This window comes from Manduca sexta, unplaced genomic scaffold (assembly GCF_014839805.1).
Source record: "Manduca sexta isolate Smith_Timp_Sample1 unplaced genomic scaffold, JHU_Msex_v1.0 HiC_scaffold_1626, whole genome shotgun sequence".
NCBI lineage: Eukaryota > Metazoa > Arthropoda > Insecta > Lepidoptera > Sphingidae > Manduca > Manduca sexta.
Genome location: NW_023592509.1, coordinates 20,927 through 38,140, shown reverse-complemented (window position 1 = coordinate 38,140; position 17,214 = coordinate 20,927). Strand labels below are relative to the sequence as shown.

General features: G+C 39.0%; 6 protein-coding genes across 6 annotated transcripts; 3 read left to right on the top strand and 3 right to left on the bottom strand.

Moving 5' to 3' along the window:
* Window positions 1-4,342: 4,342 nt before the first annotated feature.
* On the bottom strand, window positions 4,343-5,538 carry LOC115439766 (chorion class A protein PC292). The gene is made up of 2 exons (XM_030163750.2): window positions 5,428-5,538; window positions 4,343-5,307 (listed from the first exon to the last, which is right to left on the bottom strand). The coding sequence occupies exons 1-2, from the start codon at window positions 5,476-5,478 to the stop codon at window positions 4,927-4,929; spliced, it is 432 nt and encodes a 143-aa protein (XP_030019610.2). The 5' UTR covers window positions 5,479-5,538; the 3' UTR covers window positions 4,343-4,926.
* Window positions 5,539-5,827: 289 nt separating this feature from the next.
* On the top strand, window positions 5,828-6,819 carry LOC115456451 (chorion class B protein B.L1-like). Its single transcript, XM_030185532.2, has 2 exons — window positions 5,828-5,907; window positions 6,109-6,819. The coding sequence occupies exons 1-2, from the start codon at window positions 5,857-5,859 to the stop codon at window positions 6,607-6,609; spliced, it is 552 nt and encodes a 183-aa protein (XP_030041392.2). The 5' UTR covers window positions 5,828-5,856; the 3' UTR covers window positions 6,610-6,819.
* A 505-nt stretch (window positions 6,820-7,324) lies between these two features.
* LOC119191530 (chorion class CA protein ERA.1-like) lies at window positions 7,325-8,020 on the bottom strand. The gene is made up of 2 exons (XM_037445421.1): window positions 7,910-8,020; window positions 7,325-7,787 (listed from the first exon to the last, which is right to left on the bottom strand). Exons 1-2 carry the CDS (start codon window positions 7,958-7,960, stop codon window positions 7,398-7,400), a joined length of 441 nt encoding a protein of 146 aa, XP_037301318.1. The 5' UTR covers window positions 7,961-8,020; the 3' UTR covers window positions 7,325-7,397.
* A 296-nt stretch (window positions 8,021-8,316) lies between these two features.
* LOC119191535 (chorion class B protein M2410-like) lies at window positions 8,317-9,926 on the top strand. The gene is made up of 2 exons (XM_037445426.1): window positions 8,317-8,394; window positions 9,359-9,926. Exons 1-2 carry the CDS (start codon window positions 8,344-8,346, stop codon window positions 9,842-9,844), a joined length of 537 nt encoding a protein of 178 aa, XP_037301323.1. The 5' UTR covers window positions 8,317-8,343; the 3' UTR covers window positions 9,845-9,926.
* A 3,894-nt stretch (window positions 9,927-13,820) lies between these two features.
* LOC119191536 (chorion class A protein PC292-like) lies at window positions 13,821-14,544 on the bottom strand. Its single transcript, XM_037445427.1, has 2 exons — window positions 14,425-14,544; window positions 13,821-14,304 (listed from the first exon to the last, which is right to left on the bottom strand). Exons 1-2 carry the CDS (start codon window positions 14,473-14,475, stop codon window positions 13,894-13,896), a joined length of 462 nt encoding a protein of 153 aa, XP_037301324.1. The 5' UTR covers window positions 14,476-14,544; the 3' UTR covers window positions 13,821-13,893.
* A 269-nt stretch (window positions 14,545-14,813) lies between these two features.
* Window positions 14,814-15,691, top strand: LOC119191534 (chorion class B protein B.L1-like). The gene is made up of 2 exons (XM_037445425.1): window positions 14,814-14,904; window positions 15,108-15,691. The coding sequence occupies exons 1-2, from the start codon at window positions 14,854-14,856 to the stop codon at window positions 15,606-15,608; spliced, it is 552 nt and encodes a 183-aa protein (XP_037301322.1). The 5' UTR covers window positions 14,814-14,853; the 3' UTR covers window positions 15,609-15,691.
* Window positions 15,692-17,214: the final 1,523 nt, after the last annotated feature.

Below are 17,214 nucleotides of genomic sequence, written 5' to 3'. Positions count from 1 at the left end.
AATTCACTTACGTGGATAAAGGCAAGCCTGCACGCAAATGAGAAGGAAGGCAAAGGTAGACATGTTTGATTTGTCCTACTGAAGAGCTGCTGGAGAATGATTATAAGTGACCACCACAGCGCTTTTATACAAAAGTTTCCTCTTTGTTTAATGACAGTAGTAAACACTATCTCTGAAACACGTGACTTCTTTTATTTCGTAACTCTAAGTTTTAGTTATTTGTTTTGTGTTATAAATCATGTGTTGCACGTACGCGCCATTAGAAATCGAATACTCGGTGCAGATTATTTATCGTCGTATCTTTCAATGGACAAACAAGGTCGGAAGTTTCGTAACTCTAGGGGACATGAGACAATGCACTTTATCCAGATCATTTAATATATAACTGCATGAAGACGCAAGAGAGTCATTCTGGTTGCTACTTCCGGAGGAACATTATCAGTACACAAACATGTCCGCTAAAGCTGTGCTCGTATTCTGCGCTTCCGCTCTCTTGGTTCAGGTAAGAACAGTAAGCATTGCAATTTTGTAATGTCGAATGAATTGACTCATTTATACATTTATTTTTAACACATCTATTTGTTACTTTCTAGAGCGCTGTAAGCAGTTGTATCGGAGGCTTTGGCTTGGGCTACGGGGTCTGGGCTACGCCGGACTGGGTTACGATGGTTTCGGCTACGGCGGTTTAGGCTATGGCGGTGTAGGCTGTGGTGGCCTAGGCTACGGTGGTCTAGGCTACGGCGGCCTCGGCTACGGCACTGGCCTCCGGAGCTGCCTATGGAAGCGGTCTCGGCGTCTCTACTGGCTCTGCTATTGCCCCTGTCGGTCTCGCTGTGGCTTCTGAGAACGTGTACGAGGGTGCTGTGGCTGTCGGCGGAAACCTGCCATTCCTGGGTACCGTGGCTGTGGACGGCTGTTCCCCACCGCCGGTGCTGGCGCTGTCTCGTACGGTTGTGGTGACGGCGCCGTCGGTATCACCGGTGAGGGTCCCATCGGCGCTGGTTTCGGTTACGGCGCTGGATTCGGTGGCTACGGACTCGGACTCGGCTACTGCGCTCGAGGCTGCGGCTGCGGATGCGGTGCCTTGTACTGAAACTTCAAAGCAGTACGATAGAATCTTAATGACCAAACGACATATTGAACAAAGTGCAACGAATAAACGATAAATAAATGCTTTGGTTTTATTAATTTAAATATTTATAAACTTATTATTTTAAAATAAGAAATAAAATGTTAACGTCTCTAAATTTTCCATTGGTTGGGAACTATTTTTCTTACTAAAAGCAAGGTTTTATAATATAAGTAATATTATGCAAAGGTTTGTGAATATGTTTGGTTCTTCGACGGTTCGATGTTTGTCGGAAATAAATGCAAAACCAGCTTTGGATGAAATTTTGCACACAGATGAACCATGTCCTGATTAATACGTAGGCTACTGTTTATTCCGTTAATTTGCTCTCATGCGAAATTAGATGACATTTTAATCAGATTACTTTAATAGATGGCGATAGCGCCGTATAAATGACGCTTTGGATCGCTATGTTTTCGGAACTTTTGCAGCGGAAAAGATTTAAGGCGGGCGAAGCCGCGAGCATTGCCTAGAACGTATGTAATATAGGCAGGTTGTAATAGATCATCTTATCTAACTTTTATTATACGTACGAATGTTTGGGAAAATCAATGGATGTGAACTGGGAATCATACATGGGCTTTTAACTCGGTAATTTACGCGTAGAAAATAATAGAAGATTTAAATCTGATATTTTAAATACATAGTGCTATAGATCAGTACATTTATTCAGGGACCTTTGTATTGGGAAAAGCTATTCACGCGAAAGAAGCCGCTAGCAACTCCTGGTTTAATATACACAACTTTAAAATGAAAAGCCTGAAAAATCAGATATGAAGGAAAGTCTAACTAGATTTTTATAATAATATCTTTCAATTTATGTCACTCCGTTGCACACAATATTGCATAATATACTTAATGTTTTTATAATATAATAATAATAGAATAATATCAACCCTGTATTATATAATGTCACACTACTGGGCACGGGCCTCCTCTACTACTGAGAGGGATTAGGCCTTAGTCCACCACGCTGGTCTAGTGCGGATCGGTAGACTTTACAGACCTTCAAAATTTTATAGAGAGCTTTTCAAGTTTGCAGGTTTCTTCACGATGTTTTCCTTCACCGTTAAAGCAAGCGATAATTCACAATGAATACCCACGTAATTTTTTTAGAAAAGTCAGAGGTGTGTGCCTTTATGATTTGAACCTGCGGACATTCGTCTCGGCAGTCCGTTCCACAACTACCTAGGCTACCGCTGCTATTGTATATGGGTGAATTTCCGAGACCGTGGCATCGATGAAATCGGTAATAAAAACATAGATAAAATTTTCTAGCATTTTTTCTGATTAGGTGAAATAGTAATCTATGTGTAGCACAAAATATTTTATTAATAGGATTAGCAGGTACTTCAAAAAAAAGTTAAATCTCGAAATCTTTCATTGCCGTGTTTGTCCACACGTAACCTTTATGTATATTATATCTCATTGATAAAAATCTATTGGTTATTTATATTAAAATCGATTTTTTTTTGATACGTGAATAGTTAAAGTATTGTTACGGAATACATTTATTCAAATACTTAAATAATACAACGAATGGTTAATAAAAATGCATTTGTCCTAGAACTACCTTTCATCGCCGTTGTCTAAACATATTTAAGAATATCGTTTTATCTAACGATATGCGTCCCTCCTCGCTGTGCGCTAAACATTGTATATAGTGCCGCCTAAGTGCTCGACGTGAAAGGATGTAGGTACGCACATGCTTGCGTTTTCGAGCAATAAATGTAAGTATTCCGTTTGTATATTACTGGACATTTTTTATTTCATCGCCGTGGATAGGTATAACTTCTATTTGAAAAAGTTTGTCCTCTGGATTAAGCATTCGATAGAACGCCGTTTCTCTTATGTTTATTTGTGAAGTGTTTATTACTTCGAATAATTAATCGTTTTTGTTATGTTACATTTTTGCCTTGATTTTCATCGCCGTGCCTTCATTGCCACGGTTTCCGTGGCCAAAATTTGCTATGGCAATGAAAAAGACACTACAATGAATTTTTTCATCGCCATGCCTAGTAACACAATTTAGTTTCATTACCGTGACTTATGTTTTCATCGCCAACATATAATTAGGCAAAGAAAACATCTTACCTATATAGCTAGTATAGAAAACTGACAGTACAGAACTCGTTAAGTTTACCCTCTGCAATACGATAAAAGCTTAAAGATAGACTTTGAGTTTTTTATCTACAGTCAACTAAACATACAAAATGACGTAACATTTGGTACTCCATCACACGTATATACACTCACACACATGCGCAAACACTCGTCCACACACACACATACAAGAGTCTGATTTTAATAATGATTTGTTTATTTTTAGGATGCCAAGATGCCTAAGCCAAAATTATCTGAAGAGGAGAGTAAGGAGTGGAAAAGATTGGCCGAACAAAAGCGACGAGATTTCCGTGGATTGGTTCTTTCATTCCCATGGCACAGACTTTTCATTGCTGTGGACGCTTGTTTCATTTCCGTGGCACCAAATTTTTAATCTGGTATATCTCGTTAGTTTTTTAAGTTTTCTGCTGGATATTAAGCAATAATACATACATTATCAAAAAACTTTAATAAACTCGAAATATTTTTTAAACAACTTAAAAGATAAAAAAGTCCATGGAAATGAAGATTTTTATGGACCTGTTGAAATTCACCCATATAATACAATAATATATTATATTTACATTGTCATTATTACGAGGTATAATATATTCGTATATTTATGTAGGTTAGCTAGCAATTTCAACAAGGCACCGACTCCAAAATTAGTAACTAATATACAGGATGGATTTTTGACATCAATAAAAGTTATTGCATAGATTGCTCATTTCCTTGCTGACTGAAAATTTCTAATAAATTCTATGAATACCGATATTCTACTAAAAATATGGACAGATTCGAAGAAAGTTTTTTATGGCTTTAGCGGTTAAGGTAGCTGCCCTTACTGGGGATTCCCAAAATCCACTCTGTACAGTTCTAAATATTTTTTTTGGATTTTAGTCTTTTCGAATTCAGTTTGATTTAACGTTAAGAAGTTTCTAGTTTTAGTAAGAAAGGGGCCGTTGAAGTATTACGTAACGCAATTTTGAAGATTTTTGAACCGCCCTCCCGCCCTGTAACGCTACGTAACATTTTAGAAGACCCCCTCTCCCAAATTGCGTTACGTAATACTTGAACGGCCCCAAATAGAGCCAACAGAACCTAACAGTAAACAAAATTGATACATGATAACCCAATCAACACGTTCGTGCTCTGTCATCAAAAGTTAGGTAGAGAATATCCTTGATTATAGTTAGCTACCTACCTCATTGATAAATGTTATAAAACAAACAATAACTCATCTCATATGAACATTTCCTGTGTAATTTTGATGAATTCCTTGCTGTACCTTGGAATTGATTCAAACCTAAATAAATTTATAAGGGAACACAATGAAGCTATGAAAAACAAAACACAAACAATTTGTGAAATGGATTTACATACAACTGAGGTATCGCGTAACACCATTATAAAAAACTACTCCTTTATTGAAAATGATTCACAAAACATTGTCAGCTTGCTACAGTCTACCTGTTGTTCGTTAATCCTCATTTTGACTTTCATGTGCCTACAAATATTTAAAACCATTCGTGCTATATCTTAAATTAACAGAGAAAACTGTAAAATGGCGTAGTTATCGTATTCAATTTAAAATAATTTAATTTAAAGGAAATTACAAAATGATGTAATTTTTTGTATATTTCGGTTTGTTAATTCATTGTAGTAATTACAATTTCATTTGTCGTCTATTATCTTCAGTAGACATAGGGTCCTCCGCAGCCACAGCCGCAACGACCAGCGATGGAGACAGAACCAGCGGCGAGAGCGTCACCGGCGAAACCGACAGCGCCGATGATTGGCACCTGACCGGCGACGGCGGTAGTACCAGCCACGGGCAGCTCACCAGCCACAGCCACGTTACCAACACCGGCACCGCCGTAACCAGCACCAATACCGTCGTAACCGACACCATAGCCCCAACCGCCATAACCAAGGCCGCCGTAACCGAAGCCATCATAACCCAAACCGGCGTAACCAATGCCGCCTACACCGCATCCTCCACAACCGAGACCGCCGTAGCCGTAGCCGAGACCGGCGCCATAGTAGCCAGTGCCAAGGCATGCGCTGTACGCATTCTGGAACGAGAAACAAGATTATTTATAAATACGTAGATGCCTATATTAACTACTAAGAATAGTATTTCATGTGTTTTATTTTTATTAATTATTAACTAATAATATGTACTGTATACTCACGTGGATGAGGCAGGCCTGCACGCAGAGGAGAATGAAGGCAAAGGTAGACATGTTTGAATTGTTCTACTGAAGTTTCACAACAGAATGATTATAAGTGACCACCACAACGCTTTTATACAAACTATAACCGCATTGTTATTAATAAACATTATCTCTCAAACACGTGGCTTTTTTAAATTTCGTAATTCTAAGTTTTAGATATTTGTTTTTTGTTATAAATCATGTGTTGCACGTACGCGCCATTAGACATCGAATACTCGATTATTTATCGTCGTATCTTTCAATGGACAAACAAGGTCAGAAGTTTCGTAACACTAGGGTACATGGAACAATGCACTCTATTGCTCATGATTTAATATATAACTGCATGAAGACGCAATAGAGACATTCTGGTTGCCGCTTCCGGAGGAACATCATCAGTATACAAACATGACCGCTAAAGCTGTGCTCGTCTTCTGCGCTTCCGCACTCTTGGTCCAGGTAAGAACAGTAAACATTGTAATTTTGTGATGGCAAATCTATTAACTCATTTATGTATGTATAATTTTAAATCTTATTTTAAATATTTGATGTGGATAAAAATTATTAAGTCATAATATTATTCTGTCCTAGAACATTAATATTTTTTATTGTTTAAATCTAAATGCCCTAAAATAAAACACATATTTTTTTGCGCTCTAGAGTGCTGTAAGCAGCTGTCTCGGAGGCTTTGGCTTGGGGTACGGGGGTCTGGGCTACGCCGGACTGGGTTACGATGGTTTCGGCTACGGCGGTTTAGGCTATGGCGGTGTAGGCTGTGGTGGCCTAGGCTACGGTGGTCTAGGCTACGGCGGCCTCGGCTATGGCACTGGCCTCGGAGCTGCCTATGGAGGCGGTCTCGGCGTCTCTACTGGCTCTGCTATTGCCCCTGTCGGTCTCGCTGTGGCTTCTGAGAACGTGTACGAGGGTGCTGTGGCTGTCGGCGGAAACCTGCCATTCCTGGGTACCGTGGCCGTGGACGGTCTGTTCGACACCGCCGGTGCTGGCGCTGTCTCGTACGGTTGTGGTGACGGCGCCGTCGGTATCACCGGTGAGGGTCCCATCGGCGCTGGTTTCGGTTACGGCGCTGGATTCGGTGGCTACGGACTCGGACTCGGCTACGGCGCTCGAGGCTGCGGCTGCGGGTGCGGTGCCTTGTACTGAAACTTCCAAACTTATTTCAAAAGAATGGTAATGACCAAACAACATATTCAGCAAAGTACTACGAATAAACGATAGAAATGCACGTCTTTGGTTTTATTAACGAAGAAGAAGAAAGAAGAAGTTTCTAGTTTTAATAAGAAATAGAGACAACAGAACCCAACAGAAAACATCATTGATACATTTATAACCCAATCAACACGCTCGTGCTCTGTCATCAAAAGTTCTTGCCTAATCATTTATAGGTCATGACTAATTAGGTACAGAATATCCTTGATCATAGTCAGCTACCTACCTCATTTAGAACTGTTATAAAACAAACAATATCTTATCCCATATTTATTTCCTGTGTAGTGACAAATTCCTTGCTGTACCTTCGAAATCGAAAATTCAAACCCAAATAAATTTATATGGGAACACAATGGAGCTATGCAAAACACAATACAAACAGAATTTTTGAAATCGATTTATAACTGGCGGCGATATTGCGAAAGACCAATATAAAAACTCCTTTATTGAAAATGATTCATAAAATATTGTCAGCTTAGACTGTAGCACAGTCTAATTCCTGTTGTTCGTTAATCCTTATTTTGACATTCATGTTCCTACAAATATTTAAAACCATTTGTTCTGTATCTTAAATTAAAAGAGAAAAATGTACAATGACGCATTTAGCGTATTCAGTGTAAAATAATTTAATTTAAAGGAAACTACAAAATGGTGTATTTTTTGTATATTTCCGTTTGTTAATTCATTGTAGTAATTACAATTTCATTTGTCGACTATTATCTTCAGTAGAGATAGGGTCCTCCGCAACCACAGCCGCAACGACCGGCAATGGAGACAGAACCAGCGGCGAGAGCGTCACCGGCGAAACCGACAGCGCCGATGATGGGCACCTGACCAGCGACGGCGGTAGTACCAGCCACGGGCAGCTCACCGGCCACAGCTACGTTGCCAACACCGGCACCGCCGTAACCAGCACCAATACCGTCGTAACCGACACCATAGCCCCAACCGCCATAACCAAGGCCGCCGTAGCCAAGTCCGCCGTAACCGAAGCCATCATAACCGGCGTAACCAATGCCGCCTACACCGCATCCTCCACAACCGAGACCGCCGTAGCCGTAGCCGAGACCGGCACCATAGTAGCCAGTGCCAAGGCATGCGCTGTACGCATTCTGGAACGAGAAACAAGATTATTTATAAATATGTAGGTACATATGTTTATTTTTTATAATACTTTAATATATTTTATTATAATTTATGAATCTAATTAGCACAACACGTAATTTATACTCACGTGGATGAGGCAGGCCTGCACGCAGAGGAGAAGGAAAGCGAAGGTAGACATGTTTGAATTGTTCTACTGAAGATTCACAACAGAATGATTATAAGTGACAACCACAACGCTTTTATACAAACTATAACCGCATTGTTATTAATAAACATTATCTCTCAAACACGTGGCTTTTTATAAATTTCGTAACTAAGTTTTAGTTATTAATTTTGTGTTATAAATCATGTGTTGCACGTACGCGCCATTAGGCATCGAATACTCGCTGCAGATTATTTATCGTCGTATCTTTCAATGGACGAACAAGGTCGGAAGTTTCGTAACTCTAGGGGACATGAGACAATGCACTCTATTGCTCATGATTTAATATATAACTGCATGAAAAAGAAAAAAAATCATTCTGGTTGCTGCTTCCGGAGGAACATCATCAGTACACAAACATGTCCGCTAAAGCTGTGCTCGTCTTCTGCGCTTCCGCTCTCTTGGTTCAGGTAAGAACAGTAAGCATTGCAATTTTGTGATGGCAAATCTATTAACTCATTTATGTATGTATAATTTTAAATCTTATTTAAAACTAGCTTTTGCCCGCGGCTCCGCCCGCGTTATAAAGTTTTTCAGGCTAAAGTTTTCCGTTATAAAAGTAGTAGTTTCCCGGGAGCCTATGTTCTTCCCAGGGTCTCAAACTGTCTCCATACCAAATTTCATCTTCATACGTTGGGTAGTTTTTGAGTTTAACACGTTCAGACAAACAGATGCAGCGGGGGACTTTGTTTTATAATATATTTTTAGAACTTTTAAAGTGGAACAATCCCATCATACATCATTGTTGCATAACTTTAACCGTTTACGCAGCGCAGGCAACGGAAGCTCTCAAAACTTATAATTTTCCCGTTTTTGCAACATGTTTCATTACTGCTCCGCTCCTATTGGTCATAGCGTGATGATATATATATAGCCTATAGCACTCCAGGAACAAAGGGCTATCCAACACAAAAAGATGTTTTCAGTTCAAACCGGTAGTTCCTGAGATTAGCCATTACTGCTCCGCTCCTATTGGTTATAGCGTGATGATATATGACTTTGAGCACTCCACAAACAAAGGACTATTTAACCCAAAAATATTTTTTCAGATCGAATCGGTAATTCCTGAGATTAGCCATTACTGCCCCGCTCCTATTGAATATAGCGTGATGATATATAGCCTATAGCACTCCACGAACAAAGGGCTATCCAACGCAAAAATATTTTTTCGGTTTGGACCGGTAGTTCCTGAGATTAGCGCGTTCAAACAAACAAACAAACTCTTCAGCTTTATATAATAGTATAGATATAGATATTTAATGTGGATAAACATGATTAAAAGTCATAATATTATTCTGTAACATAACATTAATAATTTTTATTGTTTGAATTTAAATGCCGTAAAATAAAACACATATTTTTTTTACTTTTTAGAGCGCTGTAAGTAGCTGTCTCGGAGGCTTTGGCTTGGGCTACGGTGGTCTGGGCTACGCCGGACTGGGTTACGATGGTTATGGCTACGGCGGTCTAGGCTATGGCGGTCTAGGCTGTGGTGGCCTAGGTTACGGTGGCCTCGGCTACGGCACTGGCCTCGGAGCTGCCTATGGAGGTGGTCTCGGTGTCTCTACTGGCTCTGCTATTGCCCCTGTCGGTCTCGCTGTGGCTTCCGAGAACGTGTACGAGGGTGCTGTGGCTGTCGGCGGAAACCTGCCCTTCCTGGGTACCGTGGCTGTGGACGGCGTGTTCCCCACCGCCGGTGCAGGCGCCGTCTCGTACGGTTGTGGTGACGGCGCCGTCGGTATCACCGGTGAGGGTCCCATCGGCGCTGGTTTCGGTTACGGTGCTGGATTCGGTGGCTACGGACTCGGACTCGGCTACGGCGCTCGAGGCTGCGGTTGCGGATGCGGTGCCTTGTACTGAAACTTCAAAACTTATTTCAAAAGAATGGTAATGACCAAACGACATATTCAGCAAAGTACAACGAATAAACGATAGAAATGCACGTCTTTGGTTTTAATAATTTAAATATTTAAAAACTTATTATTTTAAAATATAAAATAAAATGTTAACATCTCTAAATTTTCCATTGGTGAGGAACTATTTTTTTTTTACTAAAAGCAAGATTTTATAATATAAGTAATATTATGCAAAGGTTTGTGAAAATGTTTGGATGTTCGACGGTTCGATGTTTGTCAGAAGTAAATGCAAAACCAGCTTTGGATGAAATTTTGCACACGGATAGACCATGTCCTGATTAATACGTAGACTACTGTTTATTCCGTTAATTTGCACCCATGTGACATTTTAATCAGATTATTTTAATAGATGGCGATAGCGCCGTATAAAATGACGCTTTGGATCGCTATGTTTTCGGGACTTTTGCAGCAGGAAATGATTTTATGGCGGGCGAAGCCGCGAGCATTGCCTAGTACGGTCAGCAACAAAAGTCGATGAACAAATACTAATTTACAAAACACCTGAACATTGAAACGGACTATAAATCACTTACCAAAGAAGATTACAGATTAAGGTTATCATTTCAATGTTACAAAACACAAGTCGCTAAACATTTTATTTGTGAGTTTTATAACTTGACAATGCATTAGTTGATGAATCTCATTCTATACTTCTATACTATTATATAAAGCTGAATAGTTTGTTTGTTTGTTTGAACGCGCTAATCTCAGGAACTACCGGTTCAAACTGAAATAATATTTTTGTGTTGGATAACCCTTTGTTTGTGGAGTGCTATACGCTATATATCATCACGTTATGACCAATAGGAGCGGAGCAGTAATGAAACATGTTGTAAAAACAGGGAAAATGTAATAGTTTTGAGAGCTTCCGTTGCGTGCGCTACGTAAACGGTTAAAGTTATGCAACAATGATGTATGACGGGATCGTTCCCCTTAAAAAGTTCTTCAAAAATATATTATAAAACAAAGTTCCCCGCTGCATCTGTCTGCCTGAACGTGTTAAACTCAAAAACTACCCAACGTATTAAGATGAAATTTGGTATGGAGACAGTTTGAGACCCTGGGAAGAACATAGGCTCCCGGGAAACTACTACTTTTATAACGGAAAACTTTAGCCTGAAAAACTTTATAACGCGGGCGGAGCCGCGTGCAAAAGCTAGTACAAGATACTTACACCATTACTTTTTTAACATCGTTTTGTTTAATTACAAGCTTTTATTTACGTTGCAAAGTTTGTATATATTTATGCATCTGCGTATGTACGCATGTATGTGCGTGCATGTATGTATGTTTGGGTCAAATCTTGCAAATGATTTTTAAGCGATTTTTTCCTCAACCTATTGGGATAAAATATTGGATATACATTGAGTTTGGATGATAATGCATGGTTAGCTAAGTGACGTCCTTCTAAAGCCAATATGACGGACGGCCCAGGATGGTGGGCTATTTATTTTTTCCAAAGTAAAGGATTGGCTGAAAAAAATATGAAAAAGAAACTGACGTTTACGTTGAATTCTTCGAGGAGAATCTCCTGCCAGAATAATTTTGAATTTACACATTTGTTTCTTAAACCGGCCAGTGCTCTATAATGTATCTATAAATAGGATGTTTAAAATGTAACTAACCTATTCCTATTAATGTTATAATATTACTGTCTAATATATTATGATGTTTTGTCCACACTTAAAAATTTATAATTCTGGTTATTAACTTCAATATATACTATTCTATAAACCTGAAGTGTTTGTTTGTTTGAATGCGCTAAACACAGGAACTATTTAACCGATTTTGAAAATATTTCACTAATAGGAAGCTACATTACTTTTAAGCCCTATACGCTACTTTCTATCCAGGGTAAATAAAAATCACGACTTTTATCTTTGAATAACTTTTCACGCGGGCGGAGTTGCGAGCCAAAGCTAGTATGTTATAAAATAACAATTTAATTGATATTCTGGACTGTTGTATTTATTTGGCAATGTTTTGATAGTAAAAAACGCGGGGCGCTGCGCTTCGCGAGATTGGTGTCTTGAAGCTTCATGGGTTCAATTTAACGAATAGGAAAGAAAGCTTGTATATAAAACAAATAATTTGCTAATTTCAGCCACATTTATATTTATTACAGATCATAAAAAATTGTCGCTAGTAATGTTTAGCAGTTAATAGTTTGACGACTTTCAACTACTTTTGTAGTTCAATTATGACAAGTTTTTTTTGTATTTAAATTAATCAGTAACTTATGGTAAATGATAATGATTAGAAAATATTGGAAACAAATTATGTTCAACGACTTCTGTTGCTGACTGTACGTATGTAATATAGGCAGGTTTAAACAGATCATCTTATCTAACTTCTATTATACATACGGATGTTCGGGAAAATCTATGGATGTAAACTGGGAATCATACATGGGCTTTTTAACTCGGTAAATTTTACGCGTAGGAAATAATAGAAGATTTAAATCGAATATTTTAAATACATAGTGCTATAGATCAGTACATTTATTCAGGGACCTTTGTATTGGGAAAAGCTATTCACGCGAACGAAGCCGCTAACAACTGCTAATTTAATGTACACGACTTTAAAATGAAAGGCCTGAAAAATCAGATATGAAGGAAAGTCTAACAAGATTTTTATAATAACAACTTTCAATTTACGTCACTCCGTTGCTCACAATATTGCATAATATACTTAATGTTGTTATAATATAATAATAATAGAATAATATCAACCCTGTATTATATAATGTCACACTATTGGTCACTGGCCTCCTCTACTACTGAGAGGGATTAGGCCTTAGTCCACCACGCTGGCCTAGTGCGGATTGGTAGGCTTTACAGACCTCCAAAATTCTTAAAGCCGTTAAAGCAAGCGATAATTCACAATGAATAGCCACATAATTTTTTTAGAAAAGTCAGAGGTGTGTGCCTTTAGGATTTGAACCTGCGGACATTCGTCTCGGCAGTCCGTTCCACAACTACCTAGGCTACCGCTGCTATTGTATATAATACAATAATATATTATATTTACATTGTCATTATTACGAGGTATAATATATTCGTATATTTATGTAGGTTAGCTAGTAATTTCAACAAGGCACCGACTCCAAAATTAGTAACTAATATACAGGATGGATTTTTGACATCAATAAAAGTTATTGCATAGATTGCTCATTTCCTTGCTGACTGTACATTTCTAATAAATTCTATGAATACCGATATTCTACTAAAAAAATATGGACAGATTCGAAGAAAGTTTTTATGGCTTTAGCGGTTAAGGTAGCTGCCCTTAATGGGGATTCCCAAAAATCCACCCGTACAGTTCTAAATATTTTTTTTGGATTTTAATGGTTTTTGAATTCAGTTTAATTTATCGTTAAAAGTTTCTAGTTTTAGTAAGAAATAGAGCCAACACAACCCAACAGAAAACATCGTTGATACATTTATAACCCAGTCAACACGATCGTGCTCTGTCATCAAAAGTTCTTTTCTAATAATTTATAGGTCAAGACCAGTTAGGTACAGAATATCCTTGATCATAGTTAGCTACTTTGTGTTCCTACATGTAATTTTGACAAATTCCTTCGAAGTCGAAGATACAAACCCAAATAATTTTATATGGGAACACTATTAAGCTACAATAAACACAACACAAACAATTTGTGAAATGGATTTACATACAACTGAGGTATCGCGTAACACCATTATAAAAAACTACTCCTTTATTGAAAATGATTCACAAAATATTGTCAGCTTGCTACAGCCTAATATCTGTTGTTCGTTAATCCTTATTTTGCCATTCATGTACCTACACATATTTAAAACCATTCGTGCTATATTTTAAATTAACAGAGAAAACTGTACAATGGCGTATTTATCGTATTCAATTTAAAATAATTGAATTTAAAGGAAACTACAAAATGATGTATTTTTTGTTTATTTTGTTTTTTTAATTCATTGTAGTAATTACAATTTCATTTGTCGACTATTGTCTTCAGTAGACATAGGGTCCTCCGCAGCCACAGCCGCAACGACCGGCGATGGAGACAGAACCAGCGGCAAGAGCGTCACCGGCGAAACCGACAGCGCCGATGATGGGCACCTGTCCAGCGACGGCGGTGGTACCAGCCACGGGCAGCTCACCGGCCACAGCTACGTTACCAACACCGGCACCACCGTAACCAGCACCAATACCGTCGTAACCGACACCATAGCCCCAACCGCCATAACCAAGGCCGCCGTAACCAAGGCCGCCGTAGCCAAGTCCGCCGTAACCGAAGCCATCATAACCCAAACCGGCGTAACCAATGCCGCCTACACCGCATCCTCCACAACCGAGACCGCCGTAGCCGTAGCCGAGACCGGCGCCATAGTAGCCAGTGCCAAGGCATGCGCTGTACGCATTCTGGAACGAGAAACAAGATTATTTATAAATACGTAGATGCCTATATTAACTACTAAGAATAGTATTTCATGTGTTTTATTTTTATTAATTATTAATTAATAATATGTACTGTATACTCACGTGGATGAGGCAGGCCTGCACGCAGAGGAGAATGAAGGCAAAGGTAGACATGTTTGAATTGTTCTACTGAAGATTCACAACAGAATGATTATAAGTGACCACCACAACGCTTTTATACAAACTATAACCGCATTGTTATTAATAAACATTATCTCTCAAACACGTGGCTTTTTTAAATTTCGTAATTCTAAGTTTTAGTTATTTGTTTTTTGTTATAAATCATGTGTTGCACGTACGCGCCATTAGACATCGAATACTCGATTATTTATCGTCGTATCTTTCAATGGACAAACAAGGTCAGAAGTTTCGTAACACTAGGGTACATGGAACAATACACTATATTGCTCATGATTTAATATATAACTGCATGAAGACGCAATAGAGACATTCTGGTTGCCGCTTCCGGAGGAACATCATCAGTAAACAAACATGACCGCTAAAGCTGTGCTCGTCTTCTGCGCTTCCGCTCTCTTGGTCCAGGTAAGAACAGTAAACATTGTAATTTTGTGATGGCAAATCTATTAACTCATTTATGTATGTATAATTTTAAATCTTATTTTAAATATTTGATGTGGATAAAAATTATTAAAAGTCATAATATTATTCTGTCCTAGAACATTAATATTTTTTATTGTTTAAATCTAAATGCCGTAAAATAAAACACATATTTTTTTGCGCTCTAGAGTGCTGTAAGCAGCTGTCTCGGAGGCTTTGGCTTGGGGTACGGGGGTCTGGGCTACGCCGGACTGGGTTACGATGGTTTCGGCTACGGCGGTTTAGGCTATGGCGGTGTAGGCTGTGGTGGCCTAGGCTACGGTGGTCTAGGCTACGGCGGCCTCGGCTATGGCACTGGCCTCGGAGCTGCCTATGGAGGCGGTCTCGGCGTCTCTACTGGCTCTGCTATTGCCCCTGTCGGTCTCGCTGTGGCTTCTGAGAACGTGTACGAGGGTGCTGTGGCTGTCGGCGGAAACCTGCCCTTCCTGGGTACCGTGGCTGTGGACGGCGTGTTCCCCACCGCCGGTGCTGGCGCTGTCTCGTACGGTTGTGGTGACGGCGCCGTCGGTATCACCGGTGAGGGTCCCATCGGCGCTGGTTTCGGTTACGGCGCTGGATTCGGTGGCTACGGACTCGGACTCGGCTACGGCGCTCGAGGCTGCGGCTGCGGATGCGGTGCCTTGTACTGAAACTTTCAAAATGAGTACAAAGGCATCTTAATGACCAAACAACAACATATAACAAAGTGTAACGAATAAACAATGGGAACACACGACTGGTTTTATTAATTTAATTATTTATAAATTTATTATTTTTATGTATAAAAGTAATATGTATGGGTTTACCAAACATTATTTCTATGCAATTTTATTAAGAGAGCTCAGGCCTTTTAAATACTATCATACTTATCCGTAAGTATTTGAAAGGTGAGAATTTATTTAGAAAAATACTGGCATAGTTTAAGTAGCAGAACAAATTCCAAACTTTAAATCATCTATCAAAAAGTCTCCAACAAACTTTTTTACTAAAATAAAGATTTTATATTATTATTTCATTTAAGCAGGCCCTTAATTATTAAATGCGACGATAGCCTAGACAATAATTGACTATGGAATGGAATACAAAGACCAATATCCGCATGTTTAAAATCCAAGGACTCACATCAGACGTTTCTAAATTATGTGTGAATTTTTTATGAATTATCGCTTACTTTAACGGTGAAGGAAAACATCCCGGGCAAACGTACATACCTGACAATTTCTATGTAGGAATTTTGAGGGTGTGGGAAGGCTACTAATCCGCAATAGGCTAGCGTGGTGGACTAAGGCCTAATTGATCTTAATAGTAGAGGAGGCCCGTGCCCAGCATTGGGATAGTAGGTATATAATACAGGGCTGATATTATTATTATAATATAAATCATTAAAATATACATAACTTTAAACTGAAAGGCCTGTAAAATGTGATGTACATACAGGAAACCCTAATTAGAATTTCATAATAAAACTTTCCTCAGCCCACAATTCAAAATTTTGTATTTATAATAAATGATTGTGTACTATTTTCCCTCTAATTTAATTATTTTGAACCCCTGAAAGACGAAATAAACAGAAGTTTATAATATTATGAACTTTGTATTATGAAGTGCGTGAATTGTTATGTTAGTATTGACTCGATTTTCTCGGGGAAAAACCGCATTATGGCTACCTGCCACCTAGGGGTGAATGGAACGGCTATGTCGGTTCATTTACCGGTCTTACGGCCCAATGTCAACACTTAGGAGTATTGCATCATACGAGCGAGCATTGGACCAAGGCCCTGTATATGCCCTACACCAGCATACCGACCAAAACCCGCGGTGGACTTCATCGGCACATACGGAGAGGCACTGGGGTATCTTGTTGCACTGAGTTTGCGTGTTTTAATATTATCCACCTCTTTATTATTGAGAAAGATCACTGGCTTACACTTTATATTATATTGGGTACAAGTGGTTGGACTAATGGGCAGCAAATTGATTTTTTTTAACGTATGTGACCTTATTTATCAACGTTCGTCATGCACTGCGTACACTACGCACGTCGAACTGTATTAGAATCGGGTCGCATTAAATCCATATCTATTTATACTATTATATAAAGCTGACGAGATTTTTTTTTGTTTGAGGGCACTATTCTCTGGAACTTCTGGTTGGATAGACCATTTATCGAGGTAAGCTATAGGCCACGCTATAACCAATTGCAGCGCAAAATCAATAAAAAAAAGTAACAAACACGGGAAACATTTATTCCTCAGA